The following is a 13,167-nucleotide window of genomic DNA, read 5'->3' on the forward strand; positions in this document are numbered from 1 at the left end:
CCCCCCCCCCCCCCCCCCCGCCGCTGCCAACACAGAAGAGTCAGACACAACGGCTGCCCCCAAGGAGGTTCACGCTGAAAAATGAACTGGTCTTTATTCTAAACAGTACCAGGGTGGGGTGCCGGAGGGGTGTCTCCGCACCACACCGCGACTCGGCGGACAGGGCTAGGGGGGACCAGGACCCTCAGGGTGAGCGGGCCCACCCCTCCCCTGCATCACCAGGGCCTCAGTGCCCACCTCCCCGCCAACCAGCAGCGACACGGCACCCTCCACTCGGCCTGTGGCTGCCAGTGCCACCACTGCCTGTTCTGTGGGGAAGCCCATGCGCTCCAACTGCTGCAGCCTGTGGGACGGAGGGAGGGAACATCAGGGCCACCTCCAGCCCCTGCCCCAGGCCCCCCCGCCCCCCGCCCCGGGCCACCCGCCTTACCGCAGAGAGGAGACGGACGACTTAGGCAGCCATAGCGGGCTCTCAGAACACGGGGCTGGCCCGTCAAGGAGTGAGGCCTGGATCCCCTCCTGCAGCATCTGCTCATCCAGGGCTGCCCACAGCGGGGTCCCTGGGGGAAAGCTGGGCCCAGCCCAGGCCGGGCCCACCTCTGAGGAGACTTCCCAGGTCGGCTGCACAGGCTCCAGGCCTGGCGGGCGCTGGGCTGAGCCTTCACCGCGGAACCAGAGGCTAGGGGAGGCCATGTAGGGAGGTCCAGGGGTGGGAGGCCTGGAGGGGCAGAAGCAGAAGGCCTGACTGCCAGTCCCCACCACAGCTTCTGCCAGCAGGGCCGGTGTCTTCGGTGTCACGCTCACCTCACTCCGGTGGGATGGGTGACAGGCAGCTCGGCCCGGCCGCCTGGGGTAGGAAGGAGTCTGAGTGGCCAGCACCCGGCCAGGGCCCTGCACAAGACGCCTTCCTGCAGTGCCTGCAGCCGCTGGTCCGACAGCTCCAGCCACTGGAAGGCCCCGGCTGCGTCTGGCTGCCCAGGGCAGGGCGGCTGGTCAAGGAAAACCAAAGCCAGCCGGCGGGGAGTTTGGGGGGCCGGGAGAGATCCAAACTGCATGCCAGGCCCCGGGCCCAGTGTGTGCCAGCCATTCCCTTGTGTCTCCTCACCCTAGTCAGCTCTCGGGAAAAGTGGAGGCACTCGGGAAAGGAACCCACCAGAAGCTACTCAGCATGTAACAGGTGAAGCCAGGTATATCTCCCCACAAAAGCGATCTCCCCCCATTTCAGCCACCCTCCCCCCAGAGCCCCGTGAGACTACTCAGGTCTGACTCAAGGCCCACCCTGGGGCCCACTGACACCCCCCCCCCATTGCCCTCAGCCAGGGCGACATACTCCCCATGCCAGGATTCAGCCAGGTTGGGCAGCTGGTGTCTCCAAGCCCAAAAACACCACAGGGGGGTCAGCCTGCGCCCACTGTTCTCTCCAAAAGCACCGTTTCCCCCAACAGGCATGAAGCATCTTTGAAGCAAAAGCCTGTATTTAATGCACCAGCAAGCACAGGTGTTCCCCCTTTCAGCGCTGAGCCCCAGGCTCACTCCCACCCTGGCCTTGTACTTCCTGCCTGGCTGGCTCTCTTTTTCACTTCTCTTCCCCTGAACCCCTCATCCTGCACATCGTACCTCAGATGCCACCCTCACTGGGGAGGGCCAGGTTGGGTGCCTGCTTGGGCCACTGCGGCCCCCCTGGCCTTCCCTTTAAATGGTAGTTGGCACCTCCCCCTGGCCATTGGCCCTGAGCCCACCCTGCCCGGAGCCTGGCTAGAGAACCCGGAGATGCTCCCGGAATGCGTCTGAGCCACTTCCCAGCATTGTTGGGCCTGAACCCCCTGTGCCACTTCCCTCCTGGGCACCCTGGGGGCCCAGCCACGGAACCCAGGTCCACACAGGCCCTGAGCCCCGGCAAAGGATACAGGCCAGGCCAGCAAGAAGGCCGCAGAACAGCTGCAGGAAGGGTGGCTCAGAGCTAAGCAGTGGTGTCAAGGCGAGCAGCAGCCAGGGCAGGAGCCATGGTGGCAGGATCCCCTGGGGCTGGCGAGGGTGGTGACCCTGCCCAGCCAGCATGGCCAGGTGGACCGGCATGTAGCCACAGCCGCCGGCTGCACTGGACACCCCAAGGCCTGCCAGCAGCACCCCCATGAGCCCGGCAGCCAGGGCGAGCAGGGCAGAGGCATGCAGGAACCGCAGTGTGCCCAGGTGGCACTCCTGCCACCAGCCCAGCGTGGGCAGGAGCAGCAGGCTCAGGAGCAGGCCAGGTAGGGCCGTGTGGCCCAGGGCATGGGTCAGCAGCCGGTGCACTGGGAGAGAGAAGGAGCTTATGTGCCGGGTTAGTGGCTCTAACCCCCAAGGCTGGCCCAGGTTGGCAATTACCCTCTGCAGGACGCCTGCTAAGCCAGCCTCCTCTCCCCAGGAGCCAAAGTGCCCACTGCCAGCACTTTAATCTCTCATGAAGGGGACCAAGGGCTTCTAAATGCTGCGACTGCTCCCCTGCTGTGTTAACCAGAACAGGCTGAGCCCACCAGTCAGTCTTCTCAAGAGCAATCCAACTGTGGATGAGTCACTTAACGTTTGCTCGGAAGCAACGTTGCCCACTCCGCTGGGGTCACCCTTTAAACTCCCAGCACCTCCTCAACATTCTCATACTAAGCTGAAAGCCGTAGTTCTTATTTTAAGGGAAAGCCACCAAAAAGGGAAGCCATCTGAATAGAATTCCTACTTACAAGCTCCCACCCCTCTGCTGGCCCCTCTGCCTGGGTGCTCTGCCCTCCCTGCTTGGCTGCGGATGAGCTGGGCACGCTCCTGTCCCAGGCCAACCTTCCCCATGCACTGGGTCCTATCCCTGCTTGACCGGTGCAGGATGCATGGCGCTCCTGCGAACCAGTCTCAGGCCCTAGAGCAAGCCTCCCGCCTCCTCCAAGGCCCAAGGGGCCAGCCCTCACCCTGCCAAGGCAGCAGCTCCGGGGCCAGGGCAAGGCTGGGGCCAGCCCCCACCAGCCACAGGCTGCTCAGGAGCAGCATCAGGACAGAGGAGGCGAGAGGCAGCGCCGGGGACGGTAGGCCGGGGGGGCCTCGGGCACGCATAGCGTGGCTGAAGGTGTCAAGGGTGGTCTTGAGGCTGTGTGCTAGGGGTAAAGGAAAACGATAACAACAGTTATTACTGCAATTTTTATCCAACTCCTTCCACCTACCCTCCCGATGGCCCCATTTTATAGAAGTAGAAACTGAAGCTGGAGGGGCGCCTGGGTGGCTCAGTTGGTTAAGCGACTGCCTTCGGCTCAGGTCATGATCCTGGAGTCCCGGGTTCGAGTCCCACATCGGGCTCCCTGCTCAGCGGGGAGTCCGCTTCTCCCTCTGACCTGACCCCCCTCATGTGCTCTCTCTCTCTCTCAAATAAATAAAATCTTAAAAAAAAAAAAAAGAAAGAAAGAAACTGAAGCTGGAGAGGCAGGCCCAGCAACCTGACCATAGAGGAGCTCAGATCTTAACCACATGCTTAGCCATCTTGCCATCCCCTCTGCCTGTGTGTGAGGATGGGGAGGAGCTGAGCCAAAAGGGTTCTGAAGAGCCCGGGGTGTGAGGCGTAAGGCCAGGGAAGTTGAACTGGGGCTCTGGACTCCCAAAAAGAGGGGTGCAGCATGCCAGGGCAAACTCAGGGCCATCTCCAGCTTTCCTCTGCCTCCCTCTTCCCTGAAGCTGCAGACCAGCCACGTTCCTCACTCCTCCCCTCCACCCGGCCCAGCCTTAGAGCTCTAGGTGGACTCGGCTGCCCTTGAGGGTGAGGCCAGCCAATGGGCAGGCAGATTAGGAAGGGGGTGAGGCAGAAGGGCTGGAGGAGGGGCAGGAATCCCACACTCTGAGGGCATACAAAGCGACACTGGACAGAGTCATCCCCTCCCTCCAGCTTTGAGCACAGCCCCTCTGGCCCTAGCCCCCCTTTTCACAGAAAGGTTCCAGGATCCCCTTCACTTCTTCCTGCTGTGCATCCCTGGACAAGTTTTCCATCCTCTGAGCCTCTCCTTCCTCATCTGTAAAATGGGGATTACGAAAATCCTCTCCTCATAGGATGAGAGAAAGGAATGGACGAAGGCAGGACCCAGCCCACAGTTCCTGCTCAATAAACTGTAGCCATCCCAGCTGATTGTGGGAGGCAGAGGTAGCCACCAGCTAGCCCAACCAGGGGAGGCCTCAACATGGAAGCAGCTGCTCCAGCCTAGCTGGTTCAAGCTCTGGCCCACAAGGCACAGGACTTGCTAAAACCCTCTCACCCCGCGCCACCCCTCCCCTGCCGCCCGCCGATTAGGGTCAAGACTCCCAGTGAGCTGATTTCATGAGGCAAGAAGCAGAATCCCAGAGAGACAGGAAGACTGTTTCATCTGCTCCCTTGCCAAGGGCAACCTCGGCATCAAAACCCACCTGTCAGTTTCCTGCCGGAAAAATGGAGAAAGCTCCTCGGCCTGCAATGTCCCTCCCTCCATCTCTCCAATAGGCATACTCCTACTCACCCCCTTGAAGCCCAGTTCAAATGCCCCATCTCCTGCTTCGTGGATCTTATTCTATCTAGTAAGCACAGCTTGGCCTGTCTTTCTTCCTGGGCAGGTAGTCTAGGCAGAGGGCAGGTGGGAGTGCCCTCCTCTTACTCATCCCCAAGTTCTCCATATGTGTTCACTGAGAGACTCTAGCTTGGCTCCAGGTCCCACTGAAAGATTTGGGCAAGCCCTGCCCTTCCTTGGCCTGGGTACCTGCGTGGGGAGACTGGATTGAGTCCAGGAAAGCAGACAGATGCCAGCCTTGCCCAAAGCCAAGACACCCACTGAAAGCCTCCTCTTGCACCCTCAAAACCACCCGCCAATAGGCACTTTACAAGGCTGAAGGACTTGCCCATAGACAAACAGAACTGGAACTGGAACTGGAACCCTCTGGGCCTCAATGTCTTCCTCAATAAAATGGGGCTGTGCACCATCAGGCCCTGCCTACCTTACTGGAAAGCTCGGAGGACTGAATGAGATTAGGAGGGGGTAGATTCTTCCGAGTGATAGAGAGGGCGGGGGTCCCAGGGTGTGGGTCGGACCCAGCTTTGTGACTTTAGGAAAAGTACCCAAATTCCTTGGGCCTCAGTTTCCCTTTCTGTAAAAACAAGGGTGTTGGATGGGGGATTAAGATTAAAGGGCCTTCTCAACCTTGACCGTTACGGAGGGGTGGAGGGGTTCTCGGGATCGGGCGCTACGTTCGGGGCCTCCCATCTACCCGACCCGCCTCGGCCCCCTCCCCCTCCGGCCCAGGCCACGTGTCCGGGGTACTCACTGTAGAGAGCGCCCCCCGCCCCCGGAATGCCGGGTGGGGCCCCTGGCTGGGAGTCGGGACTCCAGCTTCCCCGCAAGGCCCGAGAGCCCCGAGCCCATTCTGCCTGCACTCGGGCGCGTGACCCCGGCCGAGCCGCCGCGCCACCCCCTCTTCCGCCGCCCGCCGCCCGCCGATTAGTCAGCAGTTGTTCTAGGCCCGGGTCCCTTCCCCCAGCCCTCCCGCCGGCCTCCGTCTCCCTCCAAGGCAGACTCTTCAGAGACGGTCCCTAGAGCCAGCGGACGAAACCATTCCGAAGAGCTTTAGCCTTGTACGGAGAATCTCTCCGGCTTGATACCAGTACCCGCTCACCGCCGCTCCGGACCCTTCTGTGCTATTTTGGCCCGCACGTCAAGTCCAGCGCCCTTTAAAGAGCATTAGGACAAGAGCTGCGGGAGGGAAGGACGAGAAATCTGTGGTTCTTCCCTCCCTCCCTCCCTCCCTCACCCCCGTGGCCCGGCCCGATGGTAGCGCCCGAGGTTGCGGGTTTCGCGCCTGCGCAGTGCGGCGCCAAGAGGGAAAGCGAGAGAGAGACGGACGTTGAGAGAACGAGAAGGAAGGAGAGAAAATGGCGTCCACGGGTGAGTGTGGTGGAATCGCGGTCGCGCCGGCGACTGCCGGGACGCCCAAATCTGGGGCCGCTCGTCTCTAGGGGTGGCCGGGACGACTGAATGGAGCTGCCGAGAAGGGTGTGAGGTACCCGCCGCGGCCCGACGAGCTCGAGGGCCCGCGTTCTTCTCCCCTCCCCCCACCGGGAAGGCCGGTTCTGGAACCTTCCGGCGCCCCCGGCGCGCGAGGTGCAAGCGGCGGCGGGAGCGCGCGGGGCCTGCCGCGGTCTCCATTGTGTGGCGGCCGTCGGGCCCCGCGCGCCCGGCCGCCCGCCACGTGGGCGGGGCCTGCGGCCTCCCGGGCCCCGCGTGGGGGTTGGGGGGAGGGCTCGGCAAGGCCTCGAGCCCGGCACCCCTAAGCCCGAGGTGTCGGGGGGGGGGGTCGATGGCTGCTCGAGAAGTCGCAGCAACGCCGCTCCTCTGATTCTCCCCACCCCCTTCCATTTCCAGGGAGGCGGCTCAAGCCGGAGGGCGACTTTGCTTCGCGGAGAAGCGGGGGGTGGGGGGCAGCAAATAAAAACGGTATCGCGGGTTTGTGAGCCGAGGGGTGCCGACCTATGAGCGGGCGCCCCGTAATGGCCTGGTCGGCTGGGGCGTCCGGTGCGGCCGAGCTGCCCTCTCGGCGGGTTCCAGCCCCAAACCGAACTTCTGCCCGACAGGGTTTTGGGCGGAATGTGCTTCCCCTTTCAGCGCCCCCCCCCATCGGCGCCGCCACCCCCGGGCTTCTTCGTTTTTACTCTTATTAATCCCACCTCCTTTCCTCCCCAAAAAGCAATTAAGTGCTTCCCGGGGCCGTTTTTCAGCAAACGCTGAGGGAAATCCGTTGTATAAAAAGGCCAACCCGGATTGCGAGGCTAGAAATCCCTACGGAAAGAAAATTCTGGCCTTTTTGATCTAGGAGAGACAAAAGGCCCGAGTCGGCATTTGAATTATGCTTAAGCGGTCGTCTCGCAAGTTTCTTCGTCTAGGTTAAGCCGGCAGGCTTGTTTATTTCGTGGAGGGAAAGGAGACGCGTGCTGGACTTTGAAAGAAAACCCGGGGCGGGAGCTCGAATGTGATAATCTAGAGTGGTCTTGTATACGGGAGTTGTTTAACCTTGTAACCTAAACATCACTCGCAGTTCGCAGCCTGTTCGTGCACTAACCTGCGGTTATTGGTAGGGTGGGGCATTTTTTGCCTCTGGTGGTGTTCTTAAGCCACCAAACACCGGGCCTTAGAAGCAGTGGGAGAAGTCGAGGGAAGGCCGGAAAAGCTCTGGGTCCTTCCGGGATTTAATTTGAAACGGGTCGAGAATCCAGCAACTTAAAGACAATTTAAGTCTTCCCGAGCTGTGGGATCAGTAAAACAGGCAGGTAGATGCCGGCGGTTAGTGCCAAGGTTCAGAGTGCCCCCTAGAAGTGAGGACTCTGAAATACCACAGTCCAAGACACATCCTAGTGGGAAGTGGTTTCCGCAGGGCCCTTTCCACCTTCGTCTTGCAGTGTTTGAATTTTGAGAGGGAGAATTTGGAAGAGAGAGTGCTACTCTCCCTTCCCTATTGAAGCGAGGGGAGTCAGAATGTGTATGGTGAAATTTTTGCGTAGCTGGACATGCCAATTTCTTGGTTTAATTTGCTCAAACTGTTTATTGGAAACCTCCATGTACTATATTAGAATTACAGTTGTGTTTTACGTAGACACACAGTAATAGGCCAGCTGGAGGATCTTTGGGAAATCACATACTTATCTGGACTTTGGTTTCCTTTCCTTCAAAATGAAGGAGTGAGGCTAAATCTTTTTAAAAGCTCTTTGAGCCCTTAACCTCTTGACATTATAGCAAAGCTTTTGGCTCCCACAGATTGCCCCATACTGACTTTAACTCCTTGTGTAGCTTGAAGCTCTAAATCTCTACTGTTGGAGAGTGAGTAAAGTATCTAAAAGCCACTACTTTAGATAACGTTAGATGTTTTTTCTCTTCGTGTATGTTTAGGAAAGTAGAGTATATGTCCAGTTTAACAAAGAATTAAACTCCTAAGTCACCACCAAGAAAAAGAGCATTGCCAGCACTTTAGAGGCCCCCTGGATTACAGCCCCTTCTTCCCAACCTGTCCTGTATTTTTAGTGAAGTCTTCAGCTGCGCATTTGGGGGTTAAAAACAAAGCATGACTGACAGCTAAAAAATCTAACCATTGTGTAACTAACATTTTTGAGTCCACTGTAATGTTTGTGAGTTGGAGGTAGATAACATAAGTTTTCAGGAAACAAATCTGCTACCTCCTTTAGCCCACCAGTATGGGACTAAATGGGTTGGTTTCACACGGATCTGAGATCAATCGTTGTTCTGTTATCAGCTTTGCCAGTTTTCTGCTTTACATAACTGTTCTTGTGTAAAAGTCCTCTTGGAAAGTTGAACTTCCATGTCAGCAATTTAGAATCATTTCTCACGAGACACCTCAGCAAAACGTAGGTTGAAATATTTTTTGATGCTTCATTTGTCTGTTTTGTAAGTGCCTCACGGAAGAGGTGATTTGCATTTACTTTCTATGTGGTACATAGAAAGCAAGAGTTGTGCTATTGAAAATGCCTTAAGGTTTAATCTTAAAATGCCATTAGATTGTCTTAAATCAATTTGTTCATTATATAAAACCTTTAGGCAGTTGATTGATAACGTTGATGAATCAGGGTTCTGACTTAAGGATGTACAGAGGAAGGAAAGTAGTTAAGGTAGAGAGGTAGAAAGGTGAGCCTACTTTAAAAGATGGATTCAGCACAATGCTCTCAGGCCAGGTAGACTGTGAGGCAGGCTTTGGATAGAATGGGGTAGAAACCCCTCCCTGAAGACCTGAGATGTCCATTGTTGCTTTCAAATGAGGGGCTGCTTTCTGATTGGAAAAGAAAGGACCCTTTTGTTCACTAATGGCAGTACTGTCTCCTAGCATAGAATAAGGTATGTATTTCTTGTGGAGAGCAAAGATTGGGTAGAATTTTTAAAAATATTTTTAGGGTGCCTGGGTGGCTCAGTTGGTTAAGCGACTGCCTTCGGCTCAGGTCATGATCCTGGAGTCCCGGGATCGAGTCCCGCATCGGGCTCCCTGCTCAGCGGGGAGTCTGCTTCTCCCTCTGACCCTTCCCCCTCTCATGCTCTCTATCTCTCATTCTTTCTCTCAAATAAATAAATAAAATCTTTAAAAAAATAATAAATAAATAAATAAAATAAAAATATTTTTAAACGGGCGCCTGGGTGGCTCAGACGGTTAAGCATGTGCCTTCGGCTCAGGTCATGATCCCAGGGTCCTGGGATCGAGCCCCAAGTGGGGCTTCCTGCTCAGCGGGAAACCTGCTTCTCCCTCTCCCACTCTCCCTGCTTGTGCTTACTCTGTTGCTGTCTCTCTTTCTGTCAAATAAATAAAATCTTTTAAAAAAAATAAAATCTTTTAAAAAATATTTTGAAAATACGTGTATGTTTAGTTCAGTAGTGCTGTGAAAACTTCTTCACCATTTTATTTTCTCTTTGTTTTCACTACTTGTATAGACACCTCAGTGGACTAGTCTTTAGTCCCTTTTTGTGCATGTTTTACATTTCAGATGAAAAGGGAAATTCTAGGAAAGATTAGAAAGAAGAGAGGGGAAGAAAAGTAAAGTTGTGGGCTTTTTTTTTTTTTCTTGAGTTGAAATCATTGTGAGTTTTAAAAAGATGTTGTTACTTAAAACCAAATTACTCCCCAAAAGATTACATGCTTTATTCTCTGCCAGTTATCATGATTCTGTCTTAACTCTGCTGCAATTTATGTTGTGTTTGGCTTTTGACTTATTGTAGAAATGTAGCCCTGATACAGTCAGGAAAACCTTTAAAATACTGGATTGGAATGACTTTCTTTTTTGCCATTCCATGTCACAGCCCTGCTATGGAATTATGGTTAGTTTTCAAAATGCTAAAGTGAGGGGGTGATAGAAAAACCAGTTTTTGGGGAGATGTAACCAGTCTGATGTTAAACATTGTAATATTGTGGCATGCCTCATTTTTATATGAAGGTAAAACTTCTGTTGGTTCATCTTGTTTTCTGTTAGTCTTAGGATGATGATCATGTATTTGAAATGACAGCCTGCAGTTAAGGGGCGGGGGAGGGAGTTGTGGTCATGGGAACCTTTAAAGTATCTGCCAAATCAGCTGATCTTGACCTCATTAGCTGGCACTATATTTCAAACTTTCTGAGCTTTAACTGGCTTAGACTCATTTTTTTGGTTTGATGTTAAGAGAGAGGAGATACTCAATTCGGACCTGTGTTGGCCTGTACTTCCTCTCTATAAACAGTTTAAAGAATTTATTTTCTTCCACCTGAATTCCTCCTCCGCTTTTTTTTTTCTTCTCCTTGTCTCTGCTGACTTCACATTATTTTCTCTCCTTGTTTTCTCTAGATTACAGTACCTACAGCCAAGCGGCAGCCCAGCAGGGGTAAGTCAGTCTTTTTATAACAGTACTTTCGGTGTGATTGATAATAATGTTTTTAGAATACTAAGCCTCCTGGAGTTGTAGAGGATTTTGTAATGGAATCTGAATGTTCTATATTCAGTTCTTGCATTTAATTTCTCTTACAGCTACAGTGCATACACTGCCCAACCCACTCAAGGATATGCACAGACCACCCAGGTAATCTTTAAGATATTTATATGTGGTTATATCCCCAAACAAAATATTTCTGTCAGCCATTAAAACAATAGCTAGTACAGCTCTTTTTTAAAAATCAGGTAATAGAAAAGTATGATGTGCTTGTAATCATAAAAATACTCAGGCGTTTTAAACTTTCACAGTGGGAGTGCCATTATAAATGACACCATCCCCAAACTGGGAGTTGCTAGCTCTCCACACCTTTCTAGTATCATTTCTCAAGTTAAGTGCCTTGCTCAGTAAATGGTCTTTCTACATATTATATTACGTTTAAATTTATTTAATTTTACAGTGCTTCTGCAGAAGAAGGTGTTATTAGGATATTTTGCAAACAAAAAATAGCAGCGCATAGATAAGTCATTTGCCAGTGGTCACATAGTAAATGGCAGGGTGAGTTGTGTATGGCTGCCTAACTACAGAGCTTCTGAGCCCTTTCCAGTACATGAGCTTGTGTTTAAAAGCCTAGGCCAACAGAGACGCCTGGGTGGCTCAGTCAGTTAAGCAGCTGCCTTCAGCCCGGGTCATGATCCCAGGGTCCTGGGATCAAGTCCCACATCGGGCTCCTTGCTCAGCAGGGAGCCTGCTTCTCCCCCTCTCTCCCTCTGCTTGTGCTCTCTGTGTCAAATAAAAAAAAAAAAAAATCTTAAAAAAAAATAAATATCTTAAAAAAATAGATAAAAGCCTAGGCCAGCAGATTCTGGAAATTGGGGTCCTAGTATTCTCAAGACCACTTCGCATTCTGAAATGGTCCATGCCTAAAATGGATACTAATAACTCTGCCATTGAAACTTTCTGGGACAGACAGAAGTGTGATGTCTCTGGCAGATCGTACATAATTGGTCATTCAAATCTAGAATGTGATCTTGCTAATAGGTGGAAGAATAGCTCATTCCTTACCAGGTTTTAAGTATTACTGATGTCCAGGGCGCCTGGGTGGCTCAGTCGTTAAGCGTCTGCCTTCGGCTCAGGTCATGATCCCAGCATCCTGGGATCGAGCCCCACATTGGGCTCCCTGCTCGGCGGGAGGCCTGCTTCTCCCTCTCCCACTCCCCCTGCTTGTGTTCCCTCTCTCACTGTGTCTCTCTCTGTCAAATAAATAAATAAAATCTTTAAAAAAAAAAATTACTGATGTCCAAGTTCAAAAGACAGTTCCTGATATGTTAACCTTAAGGAGACTTGCCGTGTTCTAGTTCGTTTTCTTTGAAGTGGTTTAAGTTTTTAAATTTTTATGTCAGGCTGAAAAATCTGGTTTTCAAACTAACAGGTTTTAATCCCATTTTCATTTTCTTTCTCTTGGTTCGTTTTGTCTTCCTAACATTTGTTTCCAGTTGCTAAAACGGTACTACACTAAGTGCTAGCAATTATACATCTGTTCCGTTATTGCCCATCCCTTGAGAGTGTCTTTATTAATCTCCTGTGTAGTTAACTGAGAGTTTGCCTCATTATCTCAGGAACTTTTTTGTAGTTAAGTTTATAAAAATATGAGTGGATTAGATAAGGGAAAGAAAGCATTCACAATACTGTGATCACTTGTCTGTATTTTACAATCTTTACTAGAAAGCAGTATTTTTGGTTTTGGTTCGTCCAATTTTTAGAGCCTTAGAAATAAGTCAGTCTGTTTTTTGGCTAAAATGTAAGGTTTGGTTTGTTTGGTTTTTTTTTAAAGACTTTATTTGAGAGAGAGAGAATGAGAGAGAGAGAGCACGAAAGGGAAGAGGGTCAGAGGGAGAAGCGGACTCCCCGCTGAGCAGGGAGCCCGATGCGGGACTCGATCCCGGGACTCCAGGATCATAACCTGAGCCGAAGGCAGTCGCTTAACCAACTGAGCCACCCAGACGCCCTAAAATATAAGGTTTATATGTGAACTTCTTGCATCTGTTTTCTTTGAGCAGGCATATGGGCAGCAAAGTTATGGAACCTATGGACAGCCCACTGATGTCAGCTATACCCAGGCTCAGACCACTGCGACCTATGGGCAGACCGCCTATGCAACTTCTTATGGACAGCCTCCCGCTGGTAAGGCCTGCCTTGGAGAGACTTTTGGGTCATAGCCACTGGGGTGTTTGCTAAGGATCTTGTTACTTATGCTCTCAGGTGTATATTCTGTTCCATACCTTGGCATCTGAGGATCCTTTATTCTTAGGAGGAGCTATTTTTTCTTTTTCTTTTTCTTTTTTTTTTCTTTTCCCTTATATTCTCCTAAAGGATTTCTGATAGAATGTGGGTGGGATAATTCCTTTTTAACTATTTCATTCAGTGTATCGAATAATCTTATAACAAAATGGAGCATATATAAAAGATTGTGCTAATGGTAATACTGGGTAAGAGTGAGCCTTCTTAAAGTGAGCTGCTTAAAATCAAACTGATTTTCACATCTGTTTGCTTCATCTGATAGTGTACCCTCTACTTTTTGTTTTGTGCTTTCCACAGTAGAAGGGACCAGTACAGGTTTGACTATCCTGCTCATTCTTGCATGGGAAATGCTTTCCATCTTGTCTAACCTTGTAATGTTGACCCTTTAGGTGTTTTCATCTGTTTAACCCTCAAACTTTCTAACATCACACACAACAAGGTGCTAATGGGA

General features: G+C 52.0%; 2 protein-coding genes across 12 annotated transcripts in view; one reads left to right on the plus strand and one right to left on the minus strand.

The window, feature by feature from the left end:
* Window positions 1-13,167, plus strand: part of LOC112813186 (RNA-binding protein EWS) — an 80,616-nt gene that overhangs the window by 45,105 nt on the left and 22,344 nt on the right. For 2 of the 4 annotated variants that reach the window (XM_073886830.1, XM_073886831.1), the window contains exons 14-17: window positions 1,111-1,177; window positions 10,334-10,370; window positions 10,514-10,565; window positions 12,476-12,599. In XM_073886830.1, the coding sequence (XP_073742931.1) occupies window positions 1,111-1,177; window positions 10,334-10,370; window positions 10,514-10,565; window positions 12,476-12,599 (280 nt within the window). Of the gene's footprint in view, window positions 1-1,110; window positions 1,178-5,884; window positions 5,913-10,333; window positions 10,371-10,513; window positions 10,566-12,475; window positions 12,600-13,013; window positions 13,032-13,167 lie in introns of those variants that run through there. The other 2 variants (XM_073886829.1, XM_073886832.1) reach the window with 2 other exon arrangements.
* RHBDD3 (rhomboid domain containing 3) lies at window positions 76-5,990 on the minus strand. 8 transcript variants are annotated; one of them, XM_025858175.2, is made up of 8 exons: window positions 5,296-5,526; window positions 4,969-5,118; window positions 4,632-4,733; window positions 2,934-3,116; window positions 1,908-2,291; window positions 805-967; window positions 431-718; window positions 76-343 (listed from the first exon to the last, which is right to left on the minus strand). In XM_025858175.2, the coding sequence occupies exons 3-8, from the start codon at window positions 4,648-4,650 to the stop codon at window positions 166-168; spliced, it is 1,215 nt and encodes a 404-aa protein (XP_025713960.1). In that variant the 5' UTR covers window positions 4,651-4,733; window positions 4,969-5,118; window positions 5,296-5,526; the 3' UTR covers window positions 76-165. The 8 variants fall into 8 exon arrangements, with proteins under 8 accessions (XP_025713960.1, XP_073742941.1, XP_073742940.1 ...); XM_073886840.1 differs by lacking the exon at window positions 5,296-5,526 and adding an exon at window positions 5,871-5,990 and having other exon boundaries at window positions 431-971; XM_073886839.1 differs by having other exon boundaries at window positions 431-971; window positions 5,296-5,536.

The sequence above is a fragment of the Callorhinus ursinus genome, unplaced genomic scaffold (genome assembly GCF_003265705.2).
Source record: "Callorhinus ursinus isolate GAN/ISIS: 27379988/994484 unplaced genomic scaffold, GSC_fseal_2.0 scaffold72, whole genome shotgun sequence".
Taxonomy (NCBI): domain Eukaryota; kingdom Metazoa; phylum Chordata; class Mammalia; order Carnivora; family Otariidae; genus Callorhinus; species Callorhinus ursinus.

Coding starts and splice junctions, on each gene's coding strand:
- RHBDD3 (XM_073886840.1), bottom strand. Junction 2,292..2,933: donor GGAGCTGCTGCCTTGGCAGG/GTGAGGGCTGGC, acceptor TCTCTCTCCCAG/TGCACCGGCTGCTGACCCAT. Junction 344..430: donor TCGTCCGTCTCCTCTCTGCG/GTAAGGCGGGTG, acceptor TCCGTCCCACAG/GCTGCAGCAGTTGGAGCGCA.